The 22,679-nt window shown below is 38.3% G+C and overlaps 1 protein-coding gene and 1 long non-coding RNA gene across 2 annotated transcripts in view; one reads left to right on the forward strand and one right to left on the reverse strand.

Moving 5' to 3' along the window:
* On the forward strand, nt 1-19,114 carry LOC121884614 (trichohyalin). The gene is made up of 21 exons (XM_042393506.1): nt 1-32; nt 1,373-1,433; nt 2,892-3,222; nt 3,417-3,519; nt 3,706-3,826; nt 6,247-6,303; nt 6,420-6,488; nt 6,694-6,783; nt 8,409-8,518; nt 8,668-8,936; nt 9,344-9,588; nt 9,711-9,821; nt 10,833-13,727; nt 14,110-14,257; nt 14,706-14,811; nt 16,238-16,394; nt 16,713-16,805; nt 17,265-17,351; nt 17,810-17,912; nt 18,107-18,198; nt 18,636-19,114. Exons 1-21 carry the CDS (start codon nt 16-18, stop codon nt 18,690-18,692), a joined length of 5,322 nt encoding a protein of 1,773 aa, XP_042249440.1. The 5' UTR covers nt 1-15; the 3' UTR covers nt 18,693-19,114.
* Nucleotides 8,879-22,679, reverse strand: part of LOC121884616 — a 24,277-nt gene continuing 10,476 nt past the window's right edge. Inside the window, exons 3-5 of the long non-coding RNA XR_006092387.1 lie at nt 20,499-20,637; nt 20,161-20,264; nt 8,879-8,953 (exon numbers count right to left, since the gene is read on the reverse strand). This is a non-coding gene — a long non-coding RNA (uncharacterized LOC121884616). The remainder of the gene's footprint in view (nt 8,954-20,160; nt 20,265-20,498; nt 20,638-22,679) is intronic.

The following is a 22,679-nucleotide window of genomic DNA, read 5'->3' on the forward strand; positions in this document are numbered from 1 at the left end:
ACTGAATTGCTGAAAATGCCCATGAAGCAAAGGTAAGACTTATCAAACTATTTCATATATAAGATAGAAAAATAATTTACCTTAAATTATGTACTTCCAGATAAATGACACATTGAGTAGAGCATCATTGCTTCTGTTTTTTCTGAAATGAGATGTATTAGTTTAAATAAAAACTGAATCACATTAATAACGAACATTACTTTGACTATAAAAACAACAACCTACAAAGAGTATCTTTACCTGACAGCTGAAATATTGAGTACAGGATTAACATCATAATGAAGGAGTCAAGTTAAACTTTTATTTATCCCACCAGGGGAAATTTGGTTAAAGCCATATATATAAAGACAGTGCAAAAAGCAGCTAAATGCTGAATACATAAAGTGCTTAAGTGCAGAGATCAGCTGACTCACCCCAATAACTTTGCTGACTAGCTGGCCAAGACTATTCTTACTGGCCTAATTCAGGTTCCCAAACCAGGCCACAATACAGAAGGACAGAACAGACTCAATGAAACTTCTATAAAACAGAGTCATCGTTGAAGTACACACATTAAATGAGTTCACTTTTCTCAAGAAGCACAGACATTGTTGGACCGTTTTTTTTTGTTTTGTTTTTTTTAGAAATTGCATCTATTTACCTGCTACTTTCTATTTATCTGCCATGTAATCAATTCACTGGCAGCAAGAGGCATGGCCGACTCTTTATGTGGAAGAGATGTCATTTAAAATGTCATGTTTTAAAATCTTAGCATTGTAGACTCTGTTGGCAGCCACTACATTACACTCACGTGGCTGCCTTCCTGTTAACTCTGGGTGCTATGATCACTGTTAATCAGAGCTTCCACAGTATCATAACTAGCTAATGGTAGAGAGAGACTTTTTGGTTGCAGCTATTATTCAACCACCTTTAAACAGCTCCTTAGGCTAGTTTGGGGGAGATGACTATTGTCAGGCAGATGGGAGGCCCATAGAATTCATGATCAATAACATTAATTTAACACCTTGTCTTTGTAACACTCAGCGTAATGAGTAATAATTGCCTCTGTCTTGAACTGCACTTTTTTAATTGTGTGCATATAGCTTCAGTGTCTATTACAAAAGAGAAAACAGAGCAGTGTATTATGTGTTTATGAAAAAAATAACTGTACAGATTCTCATTGACACAAATATTCAGTAAATATATATTCCCATTAACTTAATCAAGAAAAATGTTGTGACACCGTCAAATGAAATTATGGACACAGATGTTATATACAGGCAGATAAAACATGATCATCTTTGACTATCACTGAATATTGAGAGTATTTTGTTTAAATGCTGGACGTCTGCACTGACTTGTCACTTTACCCAGTTTGTTTTGTTTCAATCAGGTGGCATGAGACCCTGGTAAACACTAAAACCAACAAACCAACACAGAAGAAAGTGGGAAAGGTGGGTACCACTTTCATTTAGAAATTCAAAACTGCTGGTCAGGTCATTTAGTGATGCTTATGACCTTAAATAATACATTTTGTCTGTATAAGAAGCTTTTCAGAGACACCGCTGTCTGTTTTATTACATTGATTTGAAAACACTGTTGTTCATCAATTAATCTTACTAAGATATTAAGGGCATGAAGATGAGGTAACACATGACTATTTTAATTGTACTTATATAGCATATTTTTTAATGTGTATTTAATCTCCATATACCAGGGTTGTTGCTCAGCTTTACTGGAAAATATGGTTTGGATACAGGGTACCTTATATCATGATAAACAAAGGATTTGAACAACATTTTAAATCATGCATGGCTGTAGTCAGTATATGTTAAGAAGGAACATCATGCCAATAAAATTAAAATCCAAACTTTTGAAAAATAAACCTGATACATTCAAACAGGGACTAAAAGACTTTGGTCCTATCAGTCCCAATTTATGATTTTCTGCAGTATTTTTATATGAAGTACATTTATATTTTTAAAAAGTGGGTCATCAATCACTGGATCATATGGGGCCAATAAGACCCCAAAAATATCATTCAGTGCTCAAACTCTGGATTATAATCATCAACAATGCCACGTTATGACAGCAAATAAACTCAGAGACAGAGAAAATGTACATGTTGCAGGGTTTTTTGTCTTTGTAACAAAAAAAGGCCAAAGTGTGCTGAATTTAACACATCTGTTCAACCTCTATTTAACTGTCTCTGTATCAGCAATGACCAAAAAAGGAATTAATTTGTTCCTTTTTTTGAAGCTGGGTGGGAAATATCTTTGCTGATCTGGTTTTTCATGGTTTAAAGTATCTTATAACATCTTCCTCCAGCAGAGTAGCTGGTGTCAACTCTCAATTATTGTATTGACAATGTTCTGTGTTGTTCATTTAACATGGAGAATTTCCTCAGAGTTGGTGCATGTTTTTACATCTGGTTTGATTTATGTAGCCATTAATGAATATCAAGTCAGTTCAGTTAAAACCTGCACAAGTCGCAAAGTCAGGACTCTTTGAGCCTCTTCTAATTGATTTTTCTGTTGTGTGGTCCAGCCACAGATTGATTGCCTCTGCAGTTGGTGAGGTTGCATCCACTGTGACTGGAATAGACCGCCTGTGTCTGATGGCTTTCCAGTGCTCAAGTGTGATTAAGTTTCTGCTTCTGTGTGTGTGTGCGTGTGTGTATGTCCACGATCACAGTGTTGGTCAGATGGTACTTAAGCAAATTAAGAGATCTTGTGAGGATTAAAAGGTTGTCTCCAGTGGTGATTGGATTGTATATGTCAAAGACTCCAGGTTGGGATGGGAGCGAGCAGGAGGTGTGATGTTTGACATGTAAATGCTGTCTTCCTCAAAACTAGAACTGGAACTGAACACAATCTCTGCTCTGTTTCTCTCCTTCTCTCTCTCTCCCAAAGGACCTGGCAGCATTAACGGCTCCTGCTTCAAGTGGAGGTAAACAGGCTGGCAGCAGTATGTCTAAACCCGGTATTAGTTGTGGAGGGAGCAACAGCCTCAGCAGCAGAGATGGTGACTTGGTTGCCACCGGCAGTAAGACTGGTGGCAGTTTGAAAAGAGGCACCACTGGCCACCAGAGTACCAGACAAGCATCTCACCCAACCAGACCAGCTTTCCGTCTCTGCAGCAGTCGCAGCTTTTCATCCCTCAACACCTCCTCCTTCACTGCTGCTCCGTTCATGAGAAGCAGTCGCTCTCTCAGCAGACTCGACCGAAGATCCGTCGGAGATGGTAATTTCACTCTTATTTATTTTTATTTCATGTTTGTTTGTTTGTTTGTTTTTGTTCTTAGTTTGACCCTCCACTACAAAATGATTACATTCAAAAAGCTCTTGAGATTTTGTAAGAAAATTATGATAAATGTGACGAAAGAAAGTTTGTTGAATTCTTTTATATACAGCTGTTGTTTGCTGTTTCTGAAACAGATTCAGACTATGCAGGTACAAGTTCACAAGTAAAGAGAAGACAATCCTCAGAAAAGACAGTCCTGGATTGTGGCCAGCTGTCCTCCTCTGAGGATCAAATCAGGTTTGTTGTTGTCTATAAAGCTTTTTTAACGAATTGCGTAGGCTCCTGTATTTTTCTTTTTGTGGTTTTTCTGTGAAATTATTGACAACATTATTGTGCTATATTTTAAATGAATCATTCAGATGTTATTGATTTGTGCTATAATAACAGATTTTGTCAATACATTCATGTTTTTGTCATTAAAAGGGATAACAAAGACCAGTGTCATGAGGATAATGCTGAAAAAATGGAAATAAGAACTACATCTGAGCCATTGGAGAGTTCTTCCTCTGCCTGTCATCATCACTACAACAAAGTAAAGAAAGAGGTACTTTTAGCTTTAATACTTAAAGCTCTACAGGTCGTAGATACCAGGAAGTAAATGTGTAAGGGCACCCCTCATGTTTTTGTGTTACTGTACCACTTAACATATTATATATATAGCATTTTTTTTCCTATATCTATATAGTAATTTGAAATGGAGTCATGAAGTCTCTCTGCATAAATGTCAATGCTGCAGTGACCTTAGGTATCCAGTTTCTTAATTGTCCTTCTCATTAAAAATATTATATTAATTAACAAGCCAATTGAAGGCCTTTCTTTGGTATCACTCCAGTCTAAATCCACAACAGTTTGGGTTTAGAACCAATCATAGTGCAGCATGAGATGTTGCCTTACTGATGATTTAATGATTTAATTACTGATCTACCACACGAAATACCATACCATATAAATACAAATACCACCACATGTGTGTGTGTAGGGATAGCCCAGTCTGGATGGCCCTGCTGGTTACTGAAGGTGTGCCACAGGGATCCGTCTTGGGCCCTCTGTGTTACTCACTTTTTATTTAAGTGAGTTAAACAGACACTGCAGTGCAGTGCAGTGTCTGTTATTATTATTAATTACCTTATATTCATGTAAATAAAACCAAATCCATGCTGTACAGAGAGCCAGAGGCATTCAGTAATGTTTATGTCTCCATTGGTCTTTGCTATAAACCAATAAAAAGACCTCATAGATAAAGTGAAAAGTGACAAAGGAGGATCCAAAGACCACAGAGTGCAGCAAATGTCTCTAAATTGAAATTGATTGGAGCAAAAATTATATTGTGACTTTACAAATTAATGTAGGCTATTGCAAATCAAAGAGCCAACAAAGTGAACAGACTCGAGAGTAGATGGGTTAGCGGGCATTACAAGGCAAACAAAGAGTAAATCCACTGATTGTGAAATCAAGACAATTTTAGAGATTTGTTTGTAATAAATAGAAGAGAAAGAGCAATAAATTATTTTGTCAACTCATCAGACAGAAATCATGTTTGATGAAATTAAGGAAGACGTGGAGCTCAGGACCAGAAAATACAGAAAAAAATACATTTTCCTCATTGTACAATGAAGTATTTCATTAACTGGTGCCAATAATATATAATATTTTTTTGTATCTGTGTGCGTGTGGGCCAGTAGGCTTGAGGATGGGACTTTGTTGTTTTATGTGTTTGTAATGTATCTTTCTTTTTCATACCATGGCATTTTGCATGTCTTGTCATGCCACAAATAATTAGATATTCAAAAGTTATTCAGGATTTTCTACTAAACTAAACATATGAACCAAAGCATTTTATGAACTGGAGGTCAGCAGGGTAATTAGAGAACAAATGCGGACTGAGTTGCTCTAAATAGACAGTATTTAAAAATAGTACAAATTAATTTTTTCCATGATATTTAGTAATTCTAAATACTTGGATGCAATTGTAGACTGGACTTATATACAATGATTGAACTTTTAGTAATAATGTTCAGACTGTGACCTTGAGTAAAAGTCATTCACCATTAGCAAATAACACGTGTATAAAACATTCAAACTATAATGGTTTTAGCTATCTGAACTTTCTGTGTTCATATTGCCATTCAAATATTAAGGTTCCTGCTTCCAAAATGATCGTACATTGTAGGATTTCAAATGACTCTGAAACAGATTCTGTAAATGCAGATGATACTGTATTCTTTGTCCTTTCTGGCTGCCTTTTAATCAAATTCATAGTTTTATTTTCTGCATTTCTTTCAACTTTGAGAAGTGCACCATCAAGAGAGAGCAGGTAATCTCTAATCTGATAAAATGGCCTATTATCACAACACTTTCACTTGTTCTGAAGTGCTTCTGAGGGTACATACAAGCACAATCCTATCATCGTATTTTTGGCTGTAAAACACCAACAAATCCCATATATTTTTAACTTTATGATAACTCACATAATCAACAAGGATGATTTGGAAACTGAGTCAAAAAATGTTGATTTGCTGCAGTTATGCCCTCTGCTCTGTGCCAGGAACTGAAACACTTTGTTCCTGATGTCTCTCGCTCGTCAATCCTTCGCTATCGCCGGTTCAAATCGCTTAAGTGCAGAGATCTTGAGCGCTCTGCATTTGTGAGTCTGAGCATGACACATTTTCCCCAAAATCTGAGATTTTACTTATCTATATCTAGCACAACTAAGAATTTTATCTCTTTTACAAGTAAATACCTGCATGTTGTGGAGTTGCATGTTTGAGCCTGGTGACCATTTGGTGGTTAAGGTGTCCAAACCAAAAAGAGTGACTTTTGTTTAAAAATTGTTGGTACTTCTCATTAAAGTAGTAGATATAATGTAGGATTATACAACATTTTTATTAAACACCAGCTACCCATGATTATGATGAACAGCATTTCTTGTGTGGTAGAGCATAAAAAACTTTGCTTCTTCCTAAGCCTGACCTTCTCGACTTTAAGAAAGGATGGATGATGCAGCAGGATACATATGGACAGGTAAATAGTTCAATTCACTTTAAGTTTTAGGGAGCAGTTGCATGATGATTTCAGGTCTGACAGGCTATTCATTTTATGCATTGTCTTCTTCTGCTCTGACTTTGTGTCTCCTATAGTGGCAGAAATACTGGTTTGTCCTGACCGACCAAATCCTGAGATTCTACAAAGATTCAGTTGCTGAGGAGGTGCGCTGGTGTCTTGTTTTGTTAAATGAAACAAAATGATCAATTTAATTGAACAGTCAAAAAAGAAGCTTGTGTGTCTGTCAGTATTGAGTTTGATCCAAGCAAACGTGAATAGGTATAAAATACATCATGAGGACTTAAAACGAGACATGAGGACTTAATGAATTTTACCTAAGCTTTCTTGTTCCCTGGTTGTTTATTTCAGGCAGCTGAGGTGGATGGTGAGATAAACTTGTCCACATGTTTTGACATCACAGACTACCCGGCTCAGAAGAACTGTGGTTTTCAAATTCATGTGAGTTCAATAGTTGCTGCAATTACAGTTAATATCTATAAATTAATGCACATAGTTTATTGAGCCTAATATACACTTACTGAGCACTTTATTAGGGACACCTGTGCAATCTAATGCAATCTAATAACAGCTTTTCTACTTTTACGAAGCTTTTACATTTTCAGTTTTTGCTGACATCGTCAGAAAGGTGATAATTCTACTTTATGTTTATTATTGAGGTTGCAGTGGGTGGTGGTGCACGGGAGTGCATTATATTGAAAAGTGTTCCTAATATTTTGCCCCCCTCATGTATGTTAATTGGGTGGACAAAATATTAGGAACACTTTTCAATATAATGCTATATAATCTTAATGATGTCAGCTCTATGTAGCAAATACACTATATGATTGCAACCTTAACAGAAATGAAAGGATGTTCAGAATGATGCACAGTAAAGTAATCAGCCACATGGGCAGGAAGGCCAAATATATGGAGGTGTCTAAGTATTTAAGCATTGCTTTCAGTGGAAGCTGCTGATGCTGGAAAGGAGTGGAGCAGCAGCTCATTCAGCCTTTTCTACCAGGACTGTCTTGGTCTGCATGACTGTTTGGTTTGACATTTCCTCTAAAGCTTGTGTAGATGGATGAAATAAACAAATTGGGGTTTATTGCTTTGCACTGGGACCATAACAATCTGGAAAAGGTTGATGTTGAGTTGGGCTCCTGAGAATTTTGTTTTGTTAAAGTCTTAAATATCTGAAGTGGGTTATCCACATGAACAAATCTCCATCTTCCCAGGATCATGTTCCATAACTTACTCTTTAGCCTCTTTGGAGTTGTGACTTTTTGTTTTTTTCCTCTGTGTCGGAGGAGACTCTTTGATGTAGCAACATTTGATTTTTGATTGTACCTTGCCTTCTATGTTTCATCTGTGTTTTGTGAGTAATATTTTTCTTGGCATATTTGAAATCTTAGCTGTATTTCACTTGATCTGCAGGTAAAGATGCTTGCTTACTAAAATACAGTTTCATAAAGGGTTGTGCCACTGTTCTTTTTCTGGTGTTGTCAGAGACTTGTAATCTGCAACACCATACAATTCTCCACATGGAAGTCGATGTTGTTGTTTGCCTTCTCACAGCTCAGAGTTTTCATGGAAAAATTGAAGGAACACCCGATGAGCAGTCTGAAAAGTTAAAAGTAAATATCTCTTGCACATTTGCCAGGAATAAGTTGAACCAAAGCAATTCTTAAAGTGAAAACAGTCACTTTGTGAGCATGTCATAATTACAGGATTGTGATAAATGACCAAATGTAGCTGTACAGTAGCATCTATCTATCTAAAGATTGCTTACTGCGTATTGCTTATTGCATATTTTTAAATGGTTTCATAACACCCTTTTCTAATCACAATCTATAAAATATATAACAATTTAAAAAATCTTTTTGTACCCTCTGTTATGTTTGAGGAAAGAGAGATGTGGATGGGTAGCAGGAGTTTATATTACTCATTGTTGGGAGTAAATCAAAGTAACCCAACAGTTTAAATAAACTGTGACAATATGTTAACTGTAAACGGGCCTTTAAAGCCAATAGATTCTCTACCATTAACTATAAGATGTTTAATGAATAATATTTCTCTTTCCACAGACCAGAGATGGAGTGCACACACTTTGTGCCGTGACTACTGACATGAGATGCAACTGGGTCCAGGCAGTGTTGAAGAGTGTGAAGCCCACACTTACACCTGACGTCACAAAGTAAATAGATTTGTTTGAGTTTATCTCTAAGCATGATGCACAATTGGTGTCAAACATGAGAGACTGAAGAACTGATTTCACCGGGGGTTTACGTCATGTAATATTTTTATACACAAAGAATTTCTCCATTGTGTACTGTTTCCTCACAGCTCCCTTTTGGAGCATAACGCTCATCAGAAATCACAGCAACCAGACTCACAGGCAGCTGAGGTTTTCTGGAAAGAGAAGGAGACTCAACTGCAGCCAGAGAGAGAGCAAAGCTCTGCTGATGGAAGCTCTGCATCATCCACAGTCTCCTTTTCTCATCCGTCTTCACTCTCCGCCACCACGACTCCATCTCCCATCAGTCCTACACACCAGGAGGGTGAAGGCGTTTCTTGTCATCAGTGTCCACTTCTTGTTGGAACCACACAGACCGGTGAGTCACTGAACGAACTGAGACAAAATAAAAAATATCCTCTTTTTTTCAGTGTTTGATTTTGAAATTGAAGGTCTAAACTGAAATTCAATGTAGATGCTCTGTGTGTTGGGCCTCTATATTTTAATTTGTTGAGGGTGGCTATACTCTGCAATTAATTATTATTTATTACATTACATTCAGTCAGTGAGTTTTGGATACACTACTAATTAATTGGAATAACAAAAAATGTATATGAATGTAAAACGTTACTAATTTCAAGAACTGCAACCTTTCTTCATTTTGCAGTCATGTATCATAAACACTAATTGCTCCACACACATAAAGGGAGAGATATCTCAACATATTGTTACATTACATATATCACATTGTTCTGTATCTATTTCTGTGTATGGTCCTCTGTGCAGCAGGTGTGACATCACGTCTTGAAGGAGGCGGAAGCGACAGCTCTACATCAACAGTGGCACTGTCAAATGATGAGTGTCTTGATGAACATTCAAACATGCAGAGTGAAATTGAGCAGTACAGCCAGCAAGTTAAAACCACCACCCAAAAGGAGGAGAAACGGGTAACAATAAACACCAGCTGCGAGTGCACGGAAGAGAAGGAAAAACTGCCCTGTGAGCAGCAAACTGGGCAACTTGTCAAAGAGGTGAGACTGTGAACAATTGTAAAGTTCACAAATATGTTTAAAAGTTTGATCAAAGCATTTTCACTTGAACTCTTTAAAACATGAATACATGTTTAGAGTTTTTCACCATGTACTACCTACAGCTGGAGCAAACGCAGAGGGAATTGTCTCGTCTCCAGCAGTTAAACAGGAATCTGCAAGATGAGCTACAACAAGAAAAAAAGATTAATTCAAGGGAAAGGATTCGTCCACAGGTATAATGCAGAAGAAATATAGATATTCACTGTTTTTAGTAGCACTACTCAGTTTCAAGGTGATGCACACATCCCTGCCTTTAGGTGACTCAGAAAAGATGTCTGTGACGATTCTCAGTCATCCAGGTCATGGTTATCCAATGAGGGTTGAATTGAGGGCAACCAATCTTCGTTGAAGATACTTGAATACGTTTCGCCTCTCATCCAAGGGGCTTCTTCAGTTCTAACTGACTGGTGAGGAGTCCCAGATATTTAACCTCTGTGGGGTCGTTAGAGGACTTAACAACCATTCACATTTGGCCTCATGTGAGGATTCCAACAATTGTTGTTTACACTCGGCCTCAGGTGACTCCAACGACTCTTAACAACTGTTGTTACAACAGCCAGGAGCACTAATGAACCAAGTGCTATCAATGACCTTTATACGACCCCACAGAGGTTAAATACCTGGGATTCCCTAACCTGACGTGCCAGACCATTAAGGTTCATCAAGGATTGTCAACAGTTGCCAAGTTGTCCTTGGCAACTGTTTGGAAAAGGGCAGACTTTCAAAAAATACTTGGCAGGTGATTGGATGAACCATCTGTCTATCACCGTCTTACCTTGCGAGGCAGCTGTATTTGCAAGATCACACGAGAATCCTCATAGGACGCTGATAGGTCTGAACCACTGTTTGGAGCCTGACAAGATGGATTCTTGCGTGATCTCATGATGTCTCACAAGGTAGGGGACTCCCCACCAGTTAGAACTGAAGAAGCCTCTTGGATTAGAGACAAGATGTCTTCAGATATCTTCAACAAAGCCCAGTTGCCCTTGATTCAACCCTCCTTGGGTGACTGAGAAAAAACATTTTGGCATCCACGATTCTACAGGCTACATGTACTCTATAATTAATGTAGTTAAACATATAAAAAATAAAATTTATTCTGTTTTACAGCAAGTATGTTGTACCATGCAAAGCACAATTTTGTCCTAATTATTGTTCATATTAATCTTTGTTGTCATCTGTAGAATGAGCTACTTAAAAACTCCAACTTGTCATCGGAACAAGCACTGGCTTTACAGCAACTGCATAAGATAAACCGTGACCTCCGCTTTGAGCTGGAAGCACAAAAGAGGAGTCAGGAGGAAGCCAGGGAAACTGAACTACAGCGAAGAGCAGATCTCTTAGCTCAACAAGCACAGTTACTGGTCACAGGTGACGCCACAGCACTTGCACAAGTCCATCTGGAGCAAGATCGCCGACGGTTTCATGAGCAGCAGGTGGAATGGGAGCATTGCATGGCCTCCTTGAAGTCCCAGCTGAATGTCAGTGAGGAACAGAGGAGGGAGGCTGAGGCCCGCTTGATGCAGCTGCAGCAGGAGTTGCAGAGTTACCACGATCTACAACAGGAGGCAGATCAGCTGCAAAAACGTCTCCAAGACATGGCAACTCAGCTTCGTGACAATGAGGAAGCACAGACTCAAAAAGAGGCTCGCCTGCAGAAGCACCTCATGCTCCTTCAAGCGAGTCAGGACAGAGAACGGAGGAGCTTGGCTGCAAGCCTGGCACAGACTGAGGAACGCTCGCAAGACCTTCAGGAGAGACTGGACAGGGCTGAGCAGCAGGTGGAGAGCCTGAATAAGAGTCAGACATTGACAAGGGAAATTGAAGAGGCTCAGCAACAGCTACAAGAGGAGATGGCATGCACGGTATCTGCTGTGCAGAGGCTCCAAGAGGAGAGAGAGCAGCTGGACCGTCGCTGTCAAGAGCTGCACAACCAGCTGTCTGAGGCAGATGGGGAAGTAGGCAGGCTGCAGAGCCGCTTGAAAACCGAAGAGACACACTACTACAATCTTGAACACTCATATGAGAGTGTTTCTGAGGAGCTGCAGCTGGCCTTGGGAAAGGTGCAGCAAAGGGAGTCTGAAACACAGGACATGCGAGAAGGCTACGAAAGACTCCTTGACACGAAGGAGCAAGAGCTGAATGAAGTTTTGTTGAAGATGGAGGTCTTAGGTAACAGCCTGGAGGAGACAGAGGTGAAGCTGAACGAAGTGTTGAAAGTTTGTATCTGTGGCTCTTCTCAGCTGAAGGATGAGTCTTCAGATCCTGCTCAGCATAATGAGAGACAACAGCAGACAACTGAGGCTCTTGCCGTAAACAACAGCAGGCCAAAGGCAATGGACGATGGTCAGTTTTCTAACAGTTCAACTGACATAAATGTTCAGATAAACGGCAACCACTCTCATGCAGACCACGCAAGAGCCCGGTCTCGCTCCATTGACGCATCATACCAGTACATTGTCACAGCAGGAGATGACCCAGAGAGGTTTATGTCTGTAATCCAGTTACTTGAAACCAAGCTTTATGTGACAGAGGAGAAGCTACGGGATATCACGCACAGACTGGAAGAACACCAGAATCACAACAGCTGCCAGGACCCCCACCTTTGCTCCCAGCTCACTCAGAGCCGAGCCACTGCTCAGCACCTCAGTCTGGTGCTTCACAGTCAGGCCAAGCAGAGCCAGCGCTTTGCCCAGGAGACAGAGAACCGTTGCAGGATGTTGGTTGACCGGTTTCAGGTTGCACTGAACATCATACTAGCCTGCAGGGAGAGGCTTCAAACCAGACAAACCGGCACCACAGTTGATATGACTGACTTTGAGAGGCAACTAGCTGCTGTTGCTGCCTGCCTTCAGCAAGGAGAGAGAGAGGCAGGGAAACAGCAGCGTGAGTCACATAATGCCAGCAAAGTGGAGGACAAAATCCTCAGTGATAAGACATTAGTTGGAGCTGAGAGCAATGTTAGTGCTAACACGCTACCCTCAGAGAATGACATGGAAACTGTTGCAAAGTGTTTAACAAGAGAACTAGTTGTAGTAGGAAAAATGGTGTCTGTCCTTCAGAGTCGAAGTGGCTTTGGCCAGCTATCTTCAGTGCCAAGAGAAGGTGAAGGGGATGTTGCACACAGGTACAAAAGCATAATCTCCCAAATAATAGCCTTAAAAACTGAAAAAAAGACTCAGTCAGGAAGAGAAGAATGTGACAGCCATGAATCGTTAGAAAGTGCCATTGGCAGAGCCTGTGCTGAAGCAGAGCTCATTTATGCTGCCTTCAGATTTCAGCAGCAATATGAGAGCAAGACTCAAGTAAATAATCAAGAAGTGGAGCTTCTAAGGGAGGGACTGGCAGACATCAGTCCTCCAGAGTTGGCTTCTTATGAAGAGCAAGTGAAGGGAGAAAGCAGAGGTTTAGAAGGAGCTGCAAAGCCACTTGACAAGGACGAATTTGTTGACAAAAAGGTAAAGGCAGAGAAAGAGCCAGACTGGTTAGAGAGACTTATATCCCGGCTGCAAAAAAGGTCAAAATTCTTATGCCAACTCTGCCAGGAGATCTCTGATAGCAACGGACTAGCATATAGTAAGGATGACAACTGGGGAAATTATACTGCTGTAGACCTGAATTGGATGCAGGAGCAGGCAAAGTTGATTTATCTGTCAGACAGGCTGCACTTAGATTTAGAGCAGGAGTTGCAGCAAAGTGAGGCATTACAGGGCAAAGTGCAAGCTTTGAGCCAACAGCAGGATATCTCATTAATGGATGAGCAGGAGGCTTTTAATCACACCTTATATCAGCTTCAGGAGGACAACAGTGTCCTAAGAGAAGAACTAGAGCGTGCTGAGCAAAGGATAATATCTGTGGAGACCGGGAACCAGAGACTCCTACAAGACATACAGAAAATTGAGGATTACCACGAGGAGCGGATGCAAAAACTGGAAACTGAGTTTCGAGAGAAAATAAGGGAACTGCAGCAGATTCATGAAGAGGAGATGAGACACTTGCATTGTTACTACTCCAAGTCTTGTTTTTCTAAAGAGAAACTGACTGAAAGAGCCTCCTCCCCACCAGACCAGACCATAAAGGTACCTTCTACTCATTAGGAGCTTGTTTTACAGATAAATCTTAACCAAAATGTTTACCTCCTTCACTTCAATTTGAAATCTTAAATGCCATTTGATTCCTTCCATTTTAGTGTTCCTGAAGAGAAAAACTGAAACATAGTGCAGCACTTAGGTGTTAGGTGCTCATGTAGTTTGATCATCTTTGCTAATGCACATATTGTATGCATATTTTATTTTCTCTTTAGTATATTTAATAAAATATCAACTTCAATCTGAAAAACAGATGTATGTGTGTGACTTAAAAAAAGCATTAACTAGCACACACAGTCACTATATAACACTGTATATTATCGCTATACATATGTATATATCAATTGAAAACTATTTCTACATTTCAATCTAGGCATCTTGTGATCAAGGTTTCCCTGCTATGGAGGAAACGCACAGGAAGCTGATAGGTGATCTGCAGCAACAGCATCAGAGGGAAGTTGCAGCACTTCAGAAGGAGAAAGACCAGCTGCTGCAGGAAGAGACATCTGCCACAATGGCAGGTAAAGGTCTTTCAGCAAAGAAACAAACACTAATAAAAGCACTGTAGGCCTATTGAGTCAGTAGAAACTGGATTTCACTCTTTTAAATACTGTTTTTGTGATGCTGACGTTTTAATTGAACTTGTTTGTGTGTAAATTGATCTTAATGACCAATCTTGACAAACACTAGACCCCAGCTTAGCGAGGGTGAGGAAAGGAACCCCCTCTAAAACACGGTGACTGGATGGTTGAACTGGAATAGTTGTATGAATGTTACAAATACATTTTACTAACTTGAGATGAATCTGCTTGTTCTGATTTGATCAGCAAACGGAGGACTTTAACATTTATTTACAAGAAAAGTTAGTTGAATGTAGGTTTTACTAAGATTAACGGAAATTAAGTTACTTGGGGTAACAATGGTTAACAATTATGCAGTTTATAAGTTGTCGTATCTTGCTTTTTGCAGCCATTGTAGCAATGAGAAGAGCCCATAAAGAGGAACTGGAGAAAAGCCGACGGTCTCAACACATCAAGGAGAGTGCTGACATAACACAACTACACTCCGAATATGAGTGAGTGACCACTGATTCTTTCACATTGTTTGTTTTTAGCCATGCTGGCAGCATGGCAATGTCAGTCTGTCTGTTGGTCACAACACCATCACACCACCACCATCACAATCCAGACTGAAATATCTCAACAACAATTAGATCGATTGCTGTGACATTTTGTACAGACTTCACAGTCCCCAGAGGATGAATCCTACTGACTTTGGTCATCCCTCGACTTAACCTGTAGCACAACCAGCAAATTCTTAATTTATCTCTTGATATATCTTAACATCTACACCATAGATTGGCACAAAACTTGGTACAGACCTTCATGGTCCCCAGAGGATAAATCCTTACCTAAGTGATCCTCTGACTAGTGATTTTTGCTCTTGCAACATTTGAGTGAAATGTCTCAACATGGTTTGCTGTCACATTTAGTACACACATTCATGTACCCCTCAGGATGAAATCTAATTTACTGATCCTAACTTTTCATCTAGTGCCATATTCAGGTCAAAATTTTAATTTGTCCAGTACTTTGGTTTTTGACCAAATACCTGCAAAAACTAATGACTTCGTCTTGTTTCTCCTACACAGAAACTACTAACAGACAACTCCTTGCTCTTTAACGGCAGCATTTATTGCAGAGATATTGTATTGAATGGAAATATATTATGATGTTATAGTTTACGCTATACAGTAAACTGGTAACTCATTGTATATGGAATATGGTGGCTGCAGAAACACTTCCAGGGGTTACAGTAGGATTTGGGGTTTTCCTGGGACAGAAGAGGTCAAAACTTCAGCAACACTTGTAGAAGAAAGAACAACGTTATTGTGAGACTACAACATTTTTCCTGGGGTTGTCACAGCTCATGTGTCAGTCTACAGTTGGGGTTTTAGTCACAAACAAAACAGAAGTTAATGGTGTTTAGTGCTTACTGGATTGCACTGTTGTGGCTCTCTGTCTAATGAGCCCTGAATTGGCTGCAGGTGCAGGTCATGCCCTCATGAGTCACTGATTCCTGTTCATGCTGCTGAGAGATTGACTTGGACACAAGTGTTGTTGTGGTGTCTCGTCATAATAGCAAATTCTGGATGAGAATGATCTCTTGTTTAATTTGTGAAATAAACAGAGTGGTTGGATACATATAAATACCATGTACAACTTATTAGTATAGGCCTACCTCTTCTAACATGATAACTCTGTTCACTTTTATTTGTTCACTCAAGATTTGCATTATTAAATAGTAAGTTAAGAAGAATTGACCAACAATTACTAGCCATTGGTGCTGTGCTGCTGCAACAGTTATATAGTAATAGTGTTTTCATTTGCTATTCATACTATTTTAACAAAATATCTATTGCTTCCTAGCACATTTTCTTCAGAACCTCTGCTCACATTTCAGCAAAACATCAATCTCTGCTTCTGCTTTGCCCTTTGCAGGAAGGGGATCCAGTTATTGCGCAAGGAGCTCGAGATGTTGTCGCTTCAGCACACTCAGAAATGCCTGGAAAACTCTCAGCTGAGTCAAGAGCTGCAAGATGAGAGAAAATCCTTGATGCAATACCAGAAAGAAAACCAAGAGCTCAAAAAGAAGCAGGTATTTTACAGATTGCACTTGACGTGAACATGGATATTGACTTGAATATGGATAAGATGTATGTTTACAAATGCCTGTATCAGTGATAATAATCAGCAAACCCATAATTCATCATAAAACAAATTAAACTGACTGAAATTGACAGCAACTACCTATCAACATTTTTCTTTCCAAATATAGCTGAATCTAATCTTCATTTGAATTCAGTTAGCAAGTCCACATCTTTGATAAGATAACAATTTGAATGAATAACAATTTCCAAAGCCATCTATCAAATTATCAACATGTCTTCTCCCTCTACCCCTGTTGACCTTAAAGAGAGAGACAGAAGACGTGTCTCGCCTTCATTTCTCGCTAAATAGGAAACAGTCCCATGCAGCTTCACAAGCAAAAGACTTCTATGAGATGGAGGTACGTGTCTGCAAAACAGCCAAACATGTCTCATGTAATCCAGTTTCCTTAAAGTCTTTGCTTTAGTTTAAGAACTTTCAGCAGGTAAAGTAGTGATGATGTTAATAATACTGTAGAAGCAGTGTATGGAAGCACCTTCATGTCAGTGCTGAGTTTTCATTTGTTTGTGATGCTATAAGTGATTTATTTATATTTGCATCTTTAGTTACAGTGTTGTCTTAAGTTTTCAGACTATTTACTTTTGATGAATCCTATTTGGAGTTATACTGTATAGTGTATACATGTAAATATACAGTATGCTAAGAAGAAGGTGGAAAATTATACATTTCTGTTTGTATTTACTATAGTAATGTTAGCACTTATAATCTTCTCTCCTTTACTTTAACACAAAACATACATCAATGAAGAGCTGTAATCTGTAATCTGTACTGTACTATACTGTATTTGATGTTGTTACAGGTGATTCTGCGGGCAAGGGAAGCAGAGATGCACTTTCTCAGACAGGAAGCTTGTTCTCTCAGGGAAGAGTTAAAGATTGCTCGAATGGTACTGAAATCTCTTTAAATCTCTTGCCGTTAGAGGAAGTAAGAAGAAGTTGAAGTCAAGTGTTTGACAAAAGTCCTCGTTAGTGAAAAGAAAGGATTTATTTTATATTTACTAAAGTTAATGGAGAATTGTAAAAGAAACAAAACAAATATGTGTCAGCAAATCTCTCCTCCAATTTAACGTTTAACTAAAGGCTGCGGCATACTGAAATAATTAATTTAACTTGACAAAGGCAGCTGCATAAAATTACACTTTTTCAGCTTGTCAAATACAAATAATAAAAATGAGTCATTGTGGGAAAATCACTTCGATGCTCAATAAAAAAAGACAAAAATGCTTTATATTTTGTTGCATTGTCTCAGGCTTAATGAATAAAAAACATGCTGTAATAAACTTTTTTCTCTGTAGTTGTTTAAAAATGTACAGACTTTCCAACTTATGTGAATGTTGTGTAACAGGACAAAATATATGCCCAAAACAAGCTCAAGGCCCTCTATACAACCAGCCAGGATGATGATGTTACTTGGCCTCCCAGTAGAAACGTCTCAGCACAGAACCTCGGTGAGACTCTTTCAGTGTGATAATTTACAGTATGAAATGTATAAACTCTATTCTTCCATTTCTACTCACACATATATTCAACTGTGCAGCATTTTGTTAGTGAATAGCGATGCCTATTCAGATGAGAACTTGATGTCTTTTATCAGCACATGTTGTTCACATTGCCCTTAATTCCCATCCTTTCATTTTCTCAGATGACACTGTGACAAACTCAAGTAATGCTGCTTTTCTGAAGAAAACAGACAAATCATCCCTCACACGTCAAATCAGAGGAGTGAGATCAAAGGTAAAATGTGTTGCTGCATCAAAAACAAAGGTTTCTGGACACACTCAAGTTTAGATTTCTAAGGAATTTCTACAGACTCGCATGACAAATGTAGTCATGTAACACACAATGAACGTTACTGCATCAGAAAGTAAAGATGTCTGCACTGACAATAGTCTGAACTTCATAGGTAAAGTAGATAAAATCTGTGTTTTAGTTGTAGGAAGTTTTTGGGCTCTGCATGAATACTTACTTTAGATCGTGGCTTTAAGGACTCCAACATCAAATCGTGTGTGTTGCAAACATCACTTTTCCCTTCATAAGAACTATTTGAAACCCTTACTTTACAGTGAAAAATTTCAGTCATACAAACTACAGATTAAGAACTTTCACTCTTTTTCTCACTCTTCTCTTTTGTCACTTATTTTTCATTTTTTGTGTGTGTGTTTGGTCTCCAGAGTTTGAAAGAGGGCCTCTCTGCCCAAGAGAGAATGAAGCTGTTTGATTCATTCTGATCCAAAGAAGATGAGACGATGGAATCTGCATCTCAGAGTAAAGCTGCTGTTTGGCCGATGAAGAAGATGTATTTTTATCTATTATGTTTAACTTCTGTTGTTACACAACATGTGTTATATTATGTCTCATTGTTTTCTGTGTAAAAGGTTGATTTGTTGTTGTCTGATTTGATACTGATGTGCTATGTGCTTTGGAAAAGAGCAGATTTTGTATTTATGTACAGTAAATGTGCTGGATCAGAGCGCCACTAGAGGGAGCAACAAATATTTATAGATAAAAATTTATTAAAGTTAATTATAAAATATAACAGTAATCATAGTGAATTGATATTTGTATTTTCATTCACAGCCCAGTACATTGCACAGTGATTTTGTACCTTATAGACACACGGCCTGTGTTTCATTAAAAGTAGTAATCATAACTCAGTGTGTTGCATCACTTGTATAAAAACTGTGATTAACATATTTTACCACTAGATGTAGTATAATACAACATTTACACACACTGCAGAGGCAAGAGAGGCCAGTTGTGAGACAGAGCTGATGTCACTATTTTCATAAATATATATAAGTATTAGTAATGATGTAGATTACACATGATGATAATAATAATAATAATAATAATAATAATAATAATAATAATAATAATAATAATAATAATAATAATAATAATAATACAGGGTCACCATAGTTTTACACTTTTAATCATATTACAGGGGCTTTTAAATCACAAATCCACTCCCCTCTGATAAACAGTGAAAATATTTTTTTTAAAAACAAGGTTGAATGAATTTACCATGTAAATCCTCCTGGAAAACAACTTATTTGTCTCTTTTTAAGTACCAAAGCACATTGTTTATGTCTTCCTTGTCTCTCTCTGACAATATCTGCTTAAGGGAGCCTTACTAAATAACAACTGGGACACTGAAAATTAACGTAATGTAAAATAGACTCTGATTAAATGGATACAATTGAAACAAGTAGTTCTCAGAGTGAAAATTAAAAACTAATGCAAGTCTAAAGTATGTTTTCAGGATATAAATATGATCAAAACTCTTCTGATATGTTGGGCTGAGAAATTATACTAAAAGTAAAGAACTGTGTCAAGATTTGCCTATATGGAGGTTGGGGTCACACAATTCATGTAATGTGTTAATAGCAGCCTGAATTATGGAACATGATAAACACTTCACACAATAAAATGAAGTAATCCGAGATTTTAATTTTGAGTAAAAAAGTGCTGTAGATTCTCACAGGGAGTCTCGTGTTGATCTTGCTGAATTAATTAATTAATTAATAGCGACATAAGAACTGCTCAGAGAGTCCTGATGTGTAACTCTGCTTATGTCAACATGCAGTGACAGTTTGTGACACAGAATCCAGCAGAAAATTAGGAGGCTCGTGCGGGAAGAACACTGATGTCCGCTCTCACATGGGGACACATTTACTGTATAATGTAGTACTGTACCTCATTAGTGGAGCATCAAGTCTGCACAGAGCCTGGAAGTGATAACACATTTCTGCACCAGTCTCCAACACCCGACCAGCTGTCACACAGAAGGAGAAGAATCCCTGTTTCCAAAGCAGACAGACCCAAACATTTTACTCAACACATCTGACTGACTGTCTTATGAACTACTATTGCATCACGCTGTCTTTTCTGAACATGCTGTTGACATTTAAGTAACGTGCCTTACATAACAGAGAGATGTGTTGCAGTTTGCCTCAGATAACCTTTAATGTTTCATATGTGTAAACTGAGAATTATCTAGAATGTTAAGAGAGCTTTTATGAGTGTTTTCTTACCTTACTGTAATTTAGTCTGTACAACTTCATTCTATGGAACCACAGATCCATAATAATCAGTAATCACATCTCCAGAGATCTGATTTCTTTGTAAAGATGACTTAATCTCAGTGTTGCTCTGCTACTTGGAGTCACATTCCTAAAGAGGAACATCACACCTCATTAAACACCAACACCCATCTTTCCTTCCCTGTGACTCCTGCGTGAGAACCTCCAGTCATGTGAGCTGACACTTTGCAAGAGCAAAGCTGATTCTTAATGTTATCCATCATGGATAAATCTGCACCTGTGAGATTTTCTGGATCGCTGTGACAGTTGAAACAACACGCAGCCTGAATAGTAGAACTGCACAACACATCAAGAACATAAACCTGGACTGAACAGTTGAGTAACCAACTGATTCAAAGTTTACCATTGATTAAATTACATATGAAAAGTAATAATTTGCATGACGGTTCATTCTTGACCTTGGATATAACAGAGATAATGATACAATAATATTATTTACTACGCTTACTAGCTTTTTCTGGAACTTTCATCCACTGATAAAAAGAATGAGATGTGTTTGAAAGTTAGGAAGTGGACCTTGAGTTAAAGGGAGACTTCAGGTTTTTCAACCTGGACCCTATTTGCCCATCTTTTTGTGTCTAAGTGACTAATGGGGACAACCATTTTTGAAACTGGTCCAGTATTGAGCGAGAGTGCTGCAGCCGTCAGCCGTGAAACGGACTGTAATGTAATCCTTCGGGGCAATAGCACCCCGTTGATGAACGTCCACTAAAGGTTCTTGTTTTCACCACTGACAGGCTCAGATTGTTATTATAGCATTATGGAAAGGACCCTACAGAGAAATAAAAGATTTTTCTTCACCTTTTGCTTGATCCGGTCTTTGTTTTTGTGTCTAACCAAGTCTCGTTCAAGGAGAAGTCTTGCTTTATGGTTTTAAAATTAAGCAAATTGATTGGCTGTATAGAAACAAGTCATCTACGTAGATGAAGAACTGATGATATTCTGATAAATTAATGTATATAGCAGGCGTCAAAATTAAACAAAAACATTTTAAATATAAATTTCTCCATTTTAATTTCTGATTTGTTTTTTCTCAAAGGAAAACACAGAACAAGATTTACAGATTAGATGCTGTAATGGACAAAAAGCTTGCAATTTAATTTCAGTTGTTTGTAAGTTTAGTTTGACTTTTTGTCAAATCATATGTTGTGTTATGGTTTTTCAGACTAGATTTTAATTTGTTGAATTCTAAATTATCATTAAAGATCTTATCTTATATTTCAATAATACAATCACTTGCATTTCAAATATTTGGTAGTGTAACAAGATGTATAATAAGTCAACCAATAGAGAAATTTTGAGCACTATTGGAATTGTTATGTGTTATGTGAGGTCCAGCATGATCTCAGATTAGACAGTCAGGTTATTTTGAGGTTCTGTTTCCCATTGCTACTATTAGTCTGCTGTATAATAATGCATAAAAAAACTGTATCTGTGATGAAGTTTGGGTTCTTGGTGTTGCATGAATTCTGTCCCGTAAACCACATAATTTCCTTCCTAATACATTTTTTCCTAGTTTTCTTAATATTAATACGGAAATATGATCTAAATGAAACTTGAGTCACCATGTTGTTTAGGGTAGCTGTGTTCAGGGTTGTTAATTCTCATGTGCTGAGAGTAATTTCACACTAACATGACATTCACTAGATTTCAATATGTTAAACAGAATAAAGAAAGTGAAGCTCATCAGGAAAATATAAACTCCTCTCAGTTTCTACATTCTTTTGTGTGTGAAGTATGTGTGTACGTGTGTGCATCTGCAGGGTTTGTTCTGAGCCGAGCTGCCCCACAAACGCTCCCGGTTCTTATGACTGATCAGCGGCTGATGTAGAAACACCAGCACACAGGTGCACCTGCTCAGGCTGTAAAAATAAGTGGCCCATTTAGTCATGCAAAGATCAGTTACTGCGACCAGCACAGAGGCTGCTCCGATCAGTGAACATAACCTTCTTCCCCAATGATACACTTCAGTCCTGTTTACACTGCAGCTGATGATTTTTTTTAAATCTCAGATGTGACACAAGTCTGTGTTTGTGTTTTCAAATCAGCAAAGAATTGCAGGAACTATTTTTCATCCTAATTTGGATCACAGTGTTACAAAATCAGGTCCAG

The sequence above is a fragment of the Thunnus maccoyii genome, chromosome 18 (assembly GCF_910596095.1).
Source record: "Thunnus maccoyii chromosome 18, fThuMac1.1, whole genome shotgun sequence".
In the NCBI taxonomy this organism is placed as follows: domain Eukaryota; kingdom Metazoa; phylum Chordata; class Actinopteri; order Scombriformes; family Scombridae; genus Thunnus; species Thunnus maccoyii.

Bases quoted from the DNA above. Each gene is read 5' to 3' on its own strand.
- LOC121884614 (XM_042393506.1), top strand. The intron at 6,489-6,693 runs GTGCGCTGGTGT...TGTTTATTTCAG, and splicing joins AAGATTCAGTTGCTGAGGAG to GCAGCTGAGGTGGATGGTGA. The intron at 16,395-16,712 runs GTATTTTACAGA...TTGACCTTAAAG, and splicing joins AAGAGCTCAAAAAGAAGCAG to AGAGAGACAGAAGACGTGTC.